The sequence below is a fragment of the Thunnus maccoyii genome, chromosome 9 (genome assembly GCF_910596095.1).
Source record: "Thunnus maccoyii chromosome 9, fThuMac1.1, whole genome shotgun sequence".
In the NCBI taxonomy this organism is placed as follows: Eukaryota; Metazoa; Chordata; class Actinopteri; order Scombriformes; family Scombridae; genus Thunnus; species Thunnus maccoyii.
Genome location: NC_056541.1, coordinates 17,485,625 through 17,501,781, shown reverse-complemented (window position 1 = coordinate 17,501,781; position 16,157 = coordinate 17,485,625). Strand labels below are relative to the sequence as shown.

The 16,157-nt window shown below is 40.4% G+C and overlaps 1 protein-coding gene across 6 annotated transcripts in view; it reads right to left on the bottom strand.

Moving 5' to 3' along the window:
* The window catches only part of bmpr1ba (bone morphogenetic protein receptor, type IBa), a 72,524-nt gene that overhangs the window by 19,289 nt on the left and 37,078 nt on the right, over nucleotides 1-16,157 (bottom strand). For 4 of the 6 annotated variants that reach the window (XM_042422074.1, XM_042422073.1, XM_042422072.1 and 1 more), the window contains one exon: nucleotides 5,877-6,297. The exons of the other annotated variants lie outside the window; for them this stretch is intronic. In XM_042422074.1, the coding sequence (XP_042278008.1) occupies nucleotides 5,877-5,982 (106 nt within the window). In that variant the 5' untranslated portion in view covers nucleotides 5,983-6,297. The remainder of the gene's footprint in view (nucleotides 1-5,876; nucleotides 6,298-16,157) is intronic. 6 annotated transcript variants of the gene reach the window in all.

Genomic DNA, 16,157 nt, shown 5'->3' with positions numbered 1-16,157 from the left:
TTATTTCTATATAATAAAGCACAGGCAATGGGGTCACGAGGTGATTTATTTTAGGTCAACACAAAACATGGCAGCATCTTTTAATAAGCAAGTCCAATCCTGGCCTGAAAATGTTTAAGATATCTGTTTCTTCTATCACTAAATCTAGAAGGATGAGTTAAGGGTAAAACATTTTTCCCAAAGGAAAAGGGAGGAAAAGATGTGTTCAAAGCTTGACTGAGTAACCTTTTTCAAAAAAAAAAAAAAAATGAAATGCACTCGCTGTGTGTTGAAATACACAAACTAATGTACACTTTTCAGTCCTCCTATTCCTGACATGGATCCCTCCTCCCTCCCCTCATCCTTCATTCCACATCTGCTCCTCTCTCCTCTTTTTCAAACCCAACAATTCCACTATATTGGATATCTCTGTCCGTCTTGACTCTATATATACCAAGTCACACAGCAAAAATAAGGAGCCTTAACTCTCTCCCAGCGCTGCTCAGACTTCACTATCCAAAAAATTGTTCCAGGGGCAGAGAGGAGGTGGAGAGGGGAGGGGAGGGGAAGGGGGTTATTATGAGGGGAGTGCGAGTGCATGGAAAACCCTAAGCCCTTATAGTCCCAGTGCAGTGTGGCTGTGACAGACAGCTTTGCACTGCTCCGCTTCACCTGTTATCTGTCCATCACTGTATTGTGTTGTACTGTACTGCGCTGAAAGCTCGCAGCTCACACAATCAGAGTATCAAGACTCTGCTTCACAACAATAACCACCACAACTTAACTGTTGAAAATCACATTTTTAGTATGACTGCTGGACTTTAATCATCTAAAATGCTACATTTCTCAACAGCCAGTGTACAATAACTATAAAGTAGCACAATAAAACTGTGCAACTGCAAGCTTTAGCCTCAGCAAAACAGCATATGACTAAGTGACCCTGATATATTCAGCCTAGTTTCAGTCCTAATTATTCAGATAAAAGTTTGCAATGTTTTGCTGACACTTATTAAGCAAAACAGGCAGACTGTGGCCTGAAACATTGGCCTCTGTACCCACATACACGCATAATAAAAAAACCTACAAACATGTTTCTTAGACTTTATCAAATCAATTTCCTTTGTCTTAAAAATGATGCACACATTTCAAATGCAAATACACAAACACAGTGTTTTCTTTGTATTAAAATCTCCCCCTCTCTCCTTCGCTCTCCATCACACACACACACACACACACACACATAACTTCCCCTGCTCCAGCTGTGTCTTAAGAAGTCAGGGCCAGACCGGTAATCTGACTGGGATAGAAGTTACTGGATCTGTATCCATTACAGGATGTAATACCCCTAAGTCACTTCCCCTTACCTTTCACCTTTTAGAGGTCATTTCAAGGGGACATTTTTTCTCAAACACTCAACATATGAGCCAAGTGTCAAGTGTGGCATATCAGGGACTCATATTCTTGTCATTGCTTTGTCACTGAACCCGTATATCCTCAACTGCTGCCACCATATTAGCCTTTTGGGTCTGCCTTGTTAACCCTCGGCTGTTCAGAGACTCCCTGGGTAGACCGTGGTTTGTGGCTCCAGCTGTGTTGAAGAATTGATTTCAGATGTGACTGGCAATGAAAATAAAGAAGGCGAAATCCAAGGTTGGGGTTTTCTTCGGGACACCAACAATTTGTTTTCAATGACCGGCAGCAACACCTTACCTCTCTGTTTCAGCTTTACAGCCAGCAGATCAGTAGTCCTAATGAGGTATCAATTTCCAGCAAGGGGACTCAACACATCCTGTCAGGGAGCTTTGAGACTGAGAAGCAGAAAGCACTAACTGCAGTATGGTACAGTGAGTCAGTTCTCATGCCTTCTGTTTCTTATTCAAAAGTCTCTGTCAGCTTTTCATGAGTGTAATACTTTTTTCAATGACTTCCTGAAAACAAAGTCTCCTTGAATCCTGAATCCTGTACGTTTTCTGCATTTCTTGCCGTTTCATCACTTTGCATCCTTGAATGGACTCAGCTTAATGCTTTTAATCTCAGATGAGATGCATCCATTTCAGCATGGGCGACAATAAATGCATCTTGTCTATCACCTGCAAAGCATATTGATTTTCTTATTAGCTAGCATCAGACACCAGGTATAGACTGACATTCAAAGTTAACAGAGAACATTTGGTCTCTCTCACACCCTGTGAACACAGTTTTGAGTAAAGCTGTTCTTGTGTGAAGAAAACACCAACTCAGTAAAACCTGAAATCATCCAGCAGGTGTTCAGTGACACACACACACACAGAGAGAGAGAGAGAGACAGAGAGAGAGAGGGAGAGAGAGAGCGCACAGATTTTGCCAACAACTTTATGAAAACTAAAAACAGATCACTGAGAAATGCGAGATGAAGAGTGGTACAGCACATTCTCAGTACTTGGAGAACACAGTGTCAAACAACAACATGTGTGAAGCAATTATTTTGGCTAGATCCCAGGTAGGTGTTTTATACTGTTAAAACAAAACCTAAAATTCTGCAGAGAGCAAAAGAGTCTCATTAGCGGGCAGTGACAAAAGCAAAGCAACTGGCAGAGCTTTGACTGTGAAAACTGATACAGCGGTGCTTATTTCCACCAAGGACAATGAAATGTAAGCTATCACGCTCACTCCTCACTTCCCAGAACTCACATTGAAGGCTGCAGCTTGGCGTAGGTGGAAGGTCACAGAAGATCTGTGTGTGTGTCTGTGTGTGGGAATGCAAACACTTATACACACTTTATAAGTGTGCATAAGTGTGTGCATTCCCTACTCTCTCATTTCTCCTTGAAGAGTAATGGACACATTGTCCTTTATTTGATTGCTGCAGAGACAATGGCCTAGACATGCTTCAGGGTAAACTGTGACCTTCATGCAGACACAACACAGTAGCTGTCTACCGCCAGTTTAAAACCTTTATTGACTTCAGTTCACCTGTGGCTATAGGACCAGGAAACACTAGCTAACCAAGTCTAGACTACCACTCAGTCTATCAAGCATCCTTGTGCTGTTTCAGAGAGCGAATGAGTAAGAAGTAAGAAGAAAGACGGAGAGAATACAGTGAGTGAGGTAGAGACAGTCTGAATAAAAATCTCCCCCTCTACCTGCTCCATCTTTTTTTCTCCATGCAGTTTTTCAAAAAACAAATATTTGCCTGTTGAGTCACAGCTGAATCTATTACCAGGACAATCAATCATCTGTATGTCAACCTATGAATGAGCCTGTTACTGGTCCCATGAATCATCAATGTGTCAAACCAATGAGTGAGGCTGTTGGTATTAGGCCGCAGGCAAAACGCTATTTAAATACAGTTTCAACAATTTGGAACAGCTCAGGCACACCTGATTCAACTTTAACGAACAAAAAACATTTCGGCTGGGAAACAAAATGACACAGTCGAATCTGTTTGTTTTTCAAATTTACAATTTGGGCATTTTGCTGAAGCCAAGGCTGATGAGTTAACCAGGTAACTACAAAGAAAATTGAAAGAAAAAAATAATGACACACTATTTTATTTTTTGAATTTACAATCTGGGAGTTTAGGTGATGCTCAGGGAAGTTCAAATATATTTCAATATTCTTACAGTTAAGAATAATCTACCATTTTTATTATTATTATTATCTTTACCTATACAAACCTAGCCGTAAAAAATAGCAGGTCTGGCAAGCATTTGCAGAAATAAGGGTGAAAGCTGAAAAAATTGTGTCTTCAGATTAAAAAAAAAAGTTTTCAGTGAGTATTCTGTTCAGATCTAGCAGACATCAGGGGCAGGGAGTTTGTTTTACTGACCTATAGGTGGCGCACTGATGTTACAGCAGCATTACCACTGCATCTTGGACATCCTGACACCTGACACCAAATCAAAAACACTGCACCTTACAGAGATTTTATCTACGTCCCACATGCACCACTCAAGTAATGCAGCAATAAAATGAGTAATAGCGATTTTATCCATAAACATGAATGGGGAAAAATAAAAACCCCCTCTAAAATAGGTCTGTAAAGATTTTTACAGGTCATGATATATCCAGAGGAGCTAATCCAAGGACAACTGGACTTGCTTTAGTCCCAGAAATGTAGAGGCCTTTTGGATGCGAAGGGTCTTCAAGAATCTAAAGCAAGTCCAGTTGCCCTTGGATTATGCTTCTGGATTTTTCTGAAATGATATGAACTCAGTATTAAACAAAAGACATAGTGTGTATGACTTAACACAAACAAGAAAAAAAATTTGGTAGAAGTCCAACTTTATGTCAGATTTCACATATGTCTTCTTCTTTGGCAGCTGTTCCGCAGCTTCTTGGACAGAGCAGTGTGTGTTACCATGAATCTAAAACATTCAGACGATTTTTATGTTTGTGTCCATATGTATGTTTATGTGTACAGTGCAAATGACCCAGATGTTCACAGCATTCAAATAGACTGTTATTTCTTCCCAGGCTTGGTTTAAATGATAAAACAGCATCTGCAAGCAAGAGAGTAAACCAGAAGTAGGGGGTGCTCAGCATGGACTCCATAGGAAAGCCAACTCAACCTCTGACAATGACAGGAAAGATGGACGAGAAAGAGGGGATGACATGCAACCAAAGGTCGCAGGACGACCTCAGCACATAACACACAGTATGAGGTATGAGCCTCTGCTGGCTTAACTTCAGGGCTCCCAGCTGAAACCATCTCCAATGACTTTAAATAGACCAACAATAAAAGGAGAAAAGAAAAATATGCACAAACACCATCACTCATAAAAAACACTGTCCAAGCCAGTATTTTGGGCAACTTAACAACACACACATAACCATGTAAATTCCTTCAGTACTGACTCTTCTGAATCAGTGATTGTGCTGCTGTGCCATATAAGCAGGAAAAACAGAACAGAGTGTTGAACCTTAATGACACACATCACAGTACTAAACATAACAGACTATTAAATCTGACACGTTCTCCCTCTAACACCTCGCCAATCACACTCACAGATACCAAACATGGTCACAGACAAAGCGGCTGATGCGGCTAACGATAACAATGTCAGTCCATGACAATATATCTCTCTGCCTGTCTGAAGAAGTCATCAAGCACACTGTGATTAAATATATGTAACTTAATTTCAGAGCAACTTTGTGTGAAAGTGTGAAACTGACAAAGTGATCAGAAAATCAATAAAATACTAACTTAAATAATTACTCAAACAAATGTCTTGACTTGTGTTTGTATAGTTTTTTTTTAGAGATTATTGATTGTACATATTGATATGAAACATAATTTAATTGCCTTGTAATTATGTTTTTGAAATGACTTGATGTCTCAAATTCACTGTTAGCAGGCCAAAAAAAAAAGACAAAACACAGAGCTGTACCCACCAAAACCCTATAAATGGAAAATACAAAGAAAAAAGTTCTGAGCTAGGACTTTTTTTTTGTATAAAATCCTACACTTGCTGCTGTGATGCAGACATGTAACATCAAACATGAACGATTCTGTAATGTAAAGCAACCACTTGTAGGATCATGACTACAACAGTTACATTTAGAAGCTGATTCCTAAAACTCAGTCATCACGAGTTGCTTACAGACTACAGACACCGCATAGCAGAGATGAGATTTAAGCTGCAACTTTTAAAAGTAACACACACACACACACACACATACACACACAGCCACAAAGTGCAAAAGTAGTGAGAAGTTCAAGAAGTGAAAACACAGAGAAGGCAAAAAAAACCCCACTACGCTCACATCTAAGAACTCACAACAAGCAAACTTTTAAGGTACAAAAGAGAAACTTGATGAGTTGCAGCACAGCAACTTCAGAGCAAAGCTAAGTAAAAACAGCAACAAGGTTGAGGGAAGCGAGTAGAAGCGAGTGGAGAAAGTTTGTAGTAACTCACCGTACGCTTGTGATTGCAGAGAGAACAGTCCAAGCAACAGCAGAGGACTCCGGCTCCAGAAACAGAGAGAGAGACAGCGCTTCAGCCTTTCTCCCTGCACTGGCATGGTAGAGTCTGCCGCTCCGCTCCTCTCTTCTCCTCTCTTCAGTACACTCCACACGACAGGATCCGCCACTCACACACTGCCTCTCGCTCTGAGTGTGTGTGTGTGTGTATGTGCCAGAGAGAGAGGGAAAGATAGAGATAGAGAGAGAGAGAGAGAGAGAGAGAGAGAGAGGGGGCAGGACCGGGCAAGCTCCTGTATGTGTGTGTGTGTGTCCACCGCAACGTGAGAAAGCCCACACCACACAAGACACACCAGTAGTGGCAGCAGCAGTTGCAGTTGATTGTCCTCCAACCTGGTCTGACAGTAGCAGCCCAGCTGATAGAGAGAGAGAGAGAGAGAGGGAGAGGGGAAGAGAGGGAGAGAGAGAGAGAGGGGCAAAAAGGGGGAGTTTACTTCACTTGCCTAGTAGGGAGGGCTGACCCGCTCACACACACAGGGAGGGAGGACATGGGTGGAAAGAAAACGGGGGCAGGGAGGGAGCAGACAGGAGCAAGATGGGGTTTAGTAAAAAGTAGGAGGAGGGTGAGGAGGATATTGAAAACAAGCAGTGGGATCTGTGGGATTCGGCGCCTTTAACAGCTTACTGAGATAACTGTTTCCACTTTTCATTTTGTGCATGAATTCTTTGAAGAAGGTGAAAGTGGAATGAAAAAAGTAAAGCTGTGCATAGGAGCAGGAGCAGTGAGCAACCGCTGAATTGAAGATAACTAGGCAGAACTAGGAGAACCATTATACGCACATTCAACCAGTATGTTAAGCAAATGTACTAGCGGGTCTAATCCAGAGTCACAGCTAACAGTGTGAACACTTCATAAAGCTTCCTGGTGCGCGTCCTCACCACTGGGACAAGTGGCAAATTAATTAAGAACAAGAGTCTCCTTCAACTGCGCTAAAACAGAGTGGATTTCAATTGTTTGTTTTGATATGTGAGAAGGCTAAATTTGCTGTGTACTTAGCATGCCCTTGAGATTTTGAGTTCGGTTTTAGTCCGAGGTCATGACAAAAACAGGCCTTTTTAAATGTCAAACTGTACCAAAGTTTACGAGACTGGACTGTCCAGTCTTTGTCGGTATTATCACTCAACAGTATCTTTTTTTTCAGTTTCAGATTTGTTTTGAGACTAGAGATAATGGTATTTCGAGGAAAATACGACAAAATAATTTGAAAATGAAAACCCTGGTTTCCAGAAAACCTACTCAAAACACCTCCCCATACAGCGGTGTGTTGTTCACAAATCAGGTAGCTGGGAAAGACACTTTAAAGGAGCGGTTAGAGATTACATCACCCCTGCCTGGAGCTTTTATACTAATAAATAAATGGGTTGAGACACTCTAATAGACCATTTCCTTTTCAGAGCTATCCTCTTGCCTTTACACATTTACTATAGACAAAATTCAGTGTGTGTGTGTGTGTGCGTTTGTGTGTGTGTGTGTGTGTTGAGAACACTATGCTTTTAGCAAAAAGGATTACAGACCTGATGCAACACAAAATGGACAGCTATTTTTCCCAACACAAAACGCTGATTGCTAAGCTGATGTTAAATTGAAAGGGGCAAACTGTTTTTGTTTTCATGTTAATCTGTCTGGTTTGTAGCCGCCGCTGTTCTTTGCACTTCTTTTCTTTCTCACACTCGTTCACGTTGTTCATTAGTGACAAACAATGGGCAGCCTGGCTCCCCTCTCTCCTCGATGAGAGGAAAAATCACTTCATAAATAAACAGTCCTGCCCTATTCATCCTCTGTCTCCCCTCATCTTGTCCCCTCTGAAGCCCTTTTCCCACATGAACTTTAACATACGGTAACCAATGTTCCTGTCAATTCTACATCATGTGAAAACAAAACCTATGGGGTCAATTTTCTGGTACTTTGTCAGCTCAGGACCTCGTGATATTTTTCTCAAAATTTACAACATTTAAAAGGTCTATGTAGGTTTATGTATGACATTTTACTTAGCTGCCAAGGCAACATTATTTGGCATGCCAAAGTTGGTTGCCAACATTGGTTGGCATGAAAGTTAATTAATGACTATCAAGCACTGTATACTTTTCGGGGGTATTTTGATGATGCTTAACCTGTTTACAACAGTAATTTCACTGTAAAATAAGTTTTAAAATCCATAATTAATGCATTTTCTCTTAACTTCAGATCTCTCAGTGGTTATTTTCCAAATTGCAAATTTTCTCTAGCTGTGCTGCCCCTGTGCTGAACAGCAAAGCACCAAATGTAGTCGAAAAGTTGCAAGAAGATAGACTCAGCAGCAAAATTAAATCTGTTTGGGAGACCTTCAGTGCATCTGTATGAATGATAAAAAAGAATCAAATGACGAGAAAAAAATAATTAAGATTTGGTTTCTCCACCCTCTAACTTTTTTTTCTCTGCCTTCCTAGATCACACTCAGCTATCTCCTTTATTCCTGTATCTCTTAAATTTTTTGTAACTCCCAAACTAACCGCCTTCCCCCTCCACCCTTGTCTTTCTCTCCTCCGCTCCTTTTCCCACTCCCCTCCTCCAGTGAACCAGAATGTCATTTCAAGCATGTCTAACCACGGGAAGCCTTTTAAAAACGGTGACAGCATTTGCCCTCAATCCCCACTAGCTGTGAAGCTGTGTGTGTGTATGTGTGTGTGTGTGTGTGTGTGTGTGTAATGAATGTCTGTTGTAATTTGCTGGAGAACAGGGTATCATATGCAGATTGAGGAGGAATGACCCCTTTAAAAACAGTTACTTTAAGGTATTGTAGGCCGATGTCACAGACACAGTCACACACACACACATATATTCTTCCATAGTGTCACACTCATGCTGGGCCTATGATGAATGGCTCAGACTGTCACAAGCAAAGGATGAGCAGTAAAACTGAAAGAGACAGAAGAGCAAAGAAAAGACTGCTGACAAGAAAAACAATAGGAAAGATCAGAGAGGAATGATGATTGTCTGTGGTGGATTGAGGGAAAGATTTTTGAAGAATTGAAATAATAAATGGAGGATGGTGACCTTTAGGGGAGAAGGGAATTCTTTTAAAGTGGAATGAAAAGGCAGCTAGGAGAAGGAAGACAGGATGATGGACAATGAGGATCAGAAAAGGAAGTCAGAGACCAAATTCCCAGTTTAAGTGAATAATAAAGTCACTCAGACATTTGAATCTAAAAAAGACAGCACTGTTTTTTTTTTTCTCCCTCACTGCCTCTGTTTTTCATATGCTAATGGTATTCAAGCTCACTTTACACATTCAGATGTCTCAGCCAGTGCTGGGAGTCAATATGCTCTATTCAGCATTCATTCTCTCATCATTTTTGACAGGCTGTCATAACACAGCAACTTCACATGTCACCAGGTTTCAGTGTCAACACTTTAAAGCAAGTGCAGTTTGCTTCAAGAAGAATTTGTCAATAGAGTGGAAATGCAAAAATATATTTAGATTCTGATCTCTGATATTAGGAGACAAATACAAGGAGACAAGGATTCCTCCAGTGAAATCATGTTTCTTCAAATTAGGAGATTTTAATTTTTCTTTTTTAATAAAGGGAAGGATTAAGTGTTCCTTTATGGGGTGAGAAAATGTTCATACATATTAAGCAAAATAAACTATATAAAACCCAATAGGATTATCTGAAAATGCAAAAGCTGAAAAGTTGACATTTTGGAGACACACGGAGACAGAAAAACATGACACTAAAGACAATTTTTCCTGCTGTCACATAAAACTGCTGTTCTTCCAAAAATCTATTCTAGGTGCGACAAATAACAAGCACACGCTTGTACCATTGTGTTTTGGGGAAATCGCACAGCAGCTCTTTGCGGTTAACATTCCCTAAAACATAATGGACTTGGCATACCTGTGGCTTCACATACAGACATATTTGTTATTCAAATACATCGCCTTCGCTTAGCTTAGGGATTTCCATCTGTGCCAAACGGGATTTAAAGACCACCTTACCTTTTCCTGGTTCACTTTTAGAAGCATTTATCCCTTTATTTGATGTGTGAACTGCCTAACAGACAGGGGATTAAGTCCATTTTAGAGAAACACCTCTGTGGCACAGCACATCTGCTAATCCCCACCCATTCACTTCAGCATGTCTTTAAACTAACAAGCAGTTTAACATAATCTGCTTTAAGCCTGTCCATTCACTCCTATTCACTGGTGCATTTACATAGCAATCCTTTCTGCCTGAATGGTCCGTGGAGAGAGAGAGACACACAGAGAATGAGTGGAGATGGGAGTGGGGTTGTAGATGTGGGTGCGTGTAAATGGAAAGTGAAAAAAAAAATAGTAACAGGAATAGTTCCTCTTCCTATTACAGTGCATTTGTACTCAGCCTCAGGGAGACACATGCAGAGGGAAAGTAAGAAACTATTGTTTTGATCCAGAAGTAAGCTTCAAATAAGCCCAAAAACCTAAAATACATTTTGTTCAAACAGAGTACAAAAATTTGTTTTGAGCAGCAAAAAACAGACAGGTTTGTTGATGGAGGCAAGGAGGAAGTGCATGAAAAAGGAGAGTGGAGGAGGAAAAGAGCATGATGATGAAGGATGGAGTAAAAAGGGCTGCGTATGAACAGTGTCACACCTATTCACATGACTGAGTCTACTGCTGTCACACAGGCACCCACCAAATCTCAACCGAGGGAGTTGGTGAGAGAAACGAGGAAATGAGGGATAACACAGGGCGAAGGAGAGGCATGATGATGAAGCGGTGACAGAGAAGAAGTCTGTCAGGTCCACCTCTGACCTCAACACTGATTAGTTCTCGATTGACCTTTCACCTTTAGAGAAAAACCCCTCCGCACCACTGCTAGAGAATGTCTTTCTCTCAGACAGGAAGGATGAAAGTCAAAAGTGAAAACAGGAGTCAAGCATTAGAACATAAAAGTCATGAAGGAAAGAAAAATTGTTAAAATTAGGAAACACTCAATATCTGCGCTCTCTTCTTTTTGTTTGTAAAAACACTGATTCTGGCTCAACTTGTTGAACCGCCATCTGTATTAATAGCCAAATTTACAAGACCATGTGATGTCAAGCATATTTGTTTTAGAGCTGCAACGATTAGTCAGTTAATCCATTGGTCAAATGACATAAAAAATAAGTCAGCAGCTATTTTGATAATCGACTAATCGTTTCAGTCATTTTTCAAACAAAAATGCCAAAAATTGTCCGCTTCCACCCTCTAAAATTAGAAGATGCGCTGCTTTTATGTGTCAATTACGACAATAATCTGTATATCTTTTGGTTTTGGACTGTTGGTCAAAAAAAGCAGAACATTTTAATACATCTCCTTGAGCTGTGAGAAATTATAATGCACACTTTTCACTGTTTTCGAACAACTCATCGACTACGAAATTAATCAAAAAAAATAATCAGCAGATTAATCGATAATGAAAATAATCTGCAATCATTAGTTGCAGACTTGATTTGCTTGGTGAATATTTGTCTGGTGAGAAAAAAAATGCTCATATTTAAAAAGTTTGGAACCTTAATGTCAGTAAGCAGAGGATGTTTTTTTAAAAAGGCGGTGGTGGTACAATTTCACTCAAAAATAACAGTGTGTCATTCTCTGTGTAGGATAGCATACATACACCTCTGCAACTGTGACAAAATGATCAAATGAAAATTAAAACTCACATCAAACTGATGGAGGTGTGCAGTTTGTACAGCATCAAAACATAAAAACATCCAATTTCAAATTCAAAAGCCTACAGCCAAAATACAAACATATCCATATGGCTTTCAAGATCTCCTAAAATCTAATAACCTAAACTCACCTAAAAACAACAAGTACAGATTTTCCTTCCTACTTTTCTTCTATCTTTGTTCCTTCTTTCTCTATTGCTAAGAAACACACATATATGCAAACATATACAATCACATATACACACACACACACCACCATAAAGAAAGGTTACAAACACATCTTCTTTAAGGCATGTGTTACAGCAAAAACTCACTTTGCCAATGAAACATGAGCTATCATTTAAAGTTATTCTAAATAGTATCACACAAACACACACACACGCACGCACACACACACGCACACACACACACATAGGTAAGTGTCAAGCCATTTAAACTTAATGAAAGCCTAATGACAGACTGGGAATGGCTTTTACAGCTTGTTATTGTCATTGTGAAACCACTCACTGTATCACTTTACAACCACCATAAACTCACCGACAGGGATAGGTGTGGTTAGGGCGAGGTACAACAAAACTGAGAACGAGTATCAGAAACCCACCTCTGTAATCATGATATCATAAATATTTCAGTTACTCTTAATTGCTTTACAGTAGATCTGAAATGAATGAGTACGTTTTACCTCAAGCTATCTGGCAAATGAAATGTTTTCTATAGGATTTCAATGGGATTGATATCCTGTTACTTTGCTCTGAGGCGCATAGAGGATAAAATAGAACCACAAATTAAAGGCTCAGATTTACTTTGAGTACTTGTAGTGTCATAAACAAACTCTGAGTTAGAGTATAACAAAGCAGTCAGTTTAACAGATTTGTGGCTGCATGTTAGGAAATGCTTTGTGTATTTTATAAAAGATAAAGTGACCACATGCACATTCCACAAGAGTAGAAGAAGCCAAACCAGTTCATTCCTCTGTGAAGAACAGGGGTTCAGGTTGTTAAAAAGGGGACTGATTGACCAAAAGGGTGGAATGTAAAACATGTCCTGTGCAAGTAACAGAATAGTACGCAGAAGACAGAAGAGTTGTGATGCAACCATTTCCTGAGTGGGAGCTGAGAGAGAGAGAGAAAGAGAGAGAGAGAGAGATGTCCCACCTGCTCTGTGGGATCTTTGCCTGCCTACTTTTCTGATTCATAAATCTGCAACAGCTTACCGAATAACTGAGGATCACGATCTGCAGCCACCCACCGTAATTCCTTGTCCCCCCACAATGATGGCCCCCACCTGTTTGTCCATCTGTCACATATACATAATGAACTGACTGGAGTTTGCTGTAACTTTGAGGAATGGTGTTTATCTGGGTGTGTGTCATGCGCAATATCTCAAACACTGCTCATTGAATTCCTTTAAGGGAAGTGTGCATCTCAATGCTTCATTCTGGCATTTTAGAAACTGCAATAAGGAGCTATTGTGGACCCTAAAGCATTTATTTACATGTTACTAACCAAAGGAGGCTACATACTGTATATTTACTACAGTCTTTGTAGGCAACATTACAAATTTATTACTACATTTTACCTCTGAATGTGGTGTAAAAGTGTAAAAAAAACATGCTAATGTCAATTTAAAGTCAACAAAGAAATTTTCAGGGGTGGAAAAAGGGATCAAATACTGTATGGATTTCTGTCAAACAATGGGAAACAGAAAAAGAGGGGCTTAAGATTTCTGAACTGAATGACATCAAAAAGTTCAGCAGGAGTTCAATGAGTTGTGGAGGAGGCACATGCCTGTCATGAGGCGAAATAATTGCAAGATTCCTGTGTTGTTTTTGTCGAGCTGTCGCAGCAACAGTTTGGGGTAACAGCCTTTTAGAGATAGCCAACGAGAAGCTTCATGTCACCTACTGTACAGAATGAAGGGATAACTGTGTTTAGATGTGTACTAAGTTGTTTGTGTTTATTTCACACGTCCTATATATTTCTAACACATGCTGTGATGCCATAGGACACAGGTTTACAAGCATGGGGTTCTGGTAATTTTAATGAATCATTTTAAACTAACCCAGTTTGGCTCAGAATAGATGGGGAGGACCATCTTAAGTGGGAGTTTATGCTAATAAAAGAGCTACATGTGTTTCCATGGCCAATGACAACTGCTTCTATAGCCAAGAATAGCGTAGCCCAATAAACCTTTCTGCCTTTATTGCTAGTCCTGTTCGCTGTTGCTTTCTCCATCTCTCTCCTTTTCTCTGTCTCACACACCTGCCAAGCACAATTCCTCTTTCAGTAGATTTATAATTCTTGTGCATGCCTTCCGAGTGTTGTGTGTCTTAGAGATTTAGTGCTATCATCACATGAAATTTTTACAGCTTTGAAAACAAAACACCTCAGTTCTGCATGAAAAAGAAATGAATTCTATGATAAACTACCTGACTGTGCAGAGTTTGACAGATCTGAAGCAACAGCAAATTATCTGAAAACATATGAAGACTGATTATCAGAGAGATAACTAATTGAATTGAATTGAATGCAATAATTTAATTATCTATAGACAGATAAGAGGACAGAGAATTAGAGAAGAAACACAAAAGAGGGGAAAAAAAAGGAGATACAAGGAAAAGAGAAGAGGCCCTGTTATGGTGGCTGTTTAGGGCCAAACAGAGCTTGGTGACACCAGGGGCAGGGAGCTGACCTACAAACCGCCTGTAACCCCCCACACCTGCATCAACACATGTACACATGGACACATAGACACGTACACCAGCCCAGACACACAAGCGCACACTCGCACACTAACTTATTCACACATAATTGCCCACGACACCAGCTCCTACAGACCTGCCAAAAGGCCTCCATTTGACCAACTGATAATACCATCTGTTAGGCAAAACACTACTGCTTTGTAATTCTCCTTTCTCATAGACTTTACCAAACAACCAGATACATACTGCCAGAGAGTGAAAGGAGCGTTTTACTGAAGACTTCAAAGGAGAGCTATGTGAGAGAGGTTAGAGGTGAGGGCCAGAGTGGAGGGAGAGAAGAAGTATGTGATTTGATTAAAACAGGCACATCAGAGCACAAAAGGGAAGAGAAAAGAAGAAAAAGCAAGAGAAAAAGACAACGAGACAAATGTTCTTAGTTAGTTTTTGATGTAAGAATACTTTATTAGAAATGACTGCTAAAACCGAAATCTAGTTATACCTTAAATTTCAAACTAGTGTTCAATTGTCTATTGTGGTTTACTTTTTATTAAGTTTGATTCATCCACCAGATTCTTTATTGAATTTAGTGGGCTAAAATGAGCATGACAAATTCAAATTCATTGAATTTAAATACAATTTCTGCTGGCACTGATCTCTTAGCAAAAATTCTTGCCCCCGAGGAAGCTGGCCTGTGACCACCGCTGAACACTTCAATGATTTGAGAATTAATGTATATTGATAACACAGGAACACATGATGTCCTACAGTGTAGTTAGGTACGTCTCTGCTAACCTCTTGCAGAATGTACAGCTTAAGTTTCTGATGTTAACAAAGCTGGACAGGAAGGAGGGACAACAGGGAGGGAGGACAGAGTTGGGCAGGAGTTGAGTCAGATGGGGGAGGTGGTGGGAGCAAAGCGGGGTGTCGGAAGGGTGGTGGTGGGGCATGAGGGTCTACTAGGGGTGAGTGGCGCAGTGGGATAAGAGCGTGGGGAGTTCATGCCCCCGCCAGGCCCTTTTCGCACTGCATAAACAAAGAGATTACAGTGAGAAGGGGCTCTGCGCTGCTAACAAGCAGGGGCACCACACACACACACACACACGCACACACACACACACACACACGCACACACACACATTGTCACATGCATATAGGAATCCCACACGCACACACAAACAAGCATATAAAGATATAAATGCACACACAAACAACCCAACGTGCTTGCGCAAACACAACATGAGCACAATAAACTGACACACACAACTAACAAGAAGCATCATAACAAAGTGGCGCCACCTGTCTCCTCTTCACCAATTAATGAGCTCCCGGCTCCTGGGATGCTACAACGAGGTGGCAATTAGCAGGGAAAAGAAAGGGGGAGTCATGAAATGAGGGAGAAAGGAGGGGGGGGGGGGGGGGGGTAAAGGGGATAGGAGTTTAGGGAAAGAGAGAAAGTACGGAGAGAGAGGAATGAAGGGATAAAGACAGAGAAATACAGAGAAAAAGAGGCGATTTAAAATATGAGATGAGAAACAGAAGAGGGCGAAAACGGAACAGGATGTAGCAAAGGGAGATAACAGGAGAATGACTGACAGATCCCCATTTACCCCAAAGCAAGCTGCTATGGTAAGTATACTGTAGATATTGGTACAATTTTATTTCTGCCATTATTTAACTATGTGATTATTATTCTCATTCATTGTAGGTTTGTGGGTCATTAACATATGTAAGGAATAAATGCAAACAGTTGAACAAGTGGGACACAAGTCTAGATTAGTAAGTGGGATTTTGGCAGTTACACATCTGGTTAAAGCAACTCAAATAAACAGTTGCTTTCTGTAAAA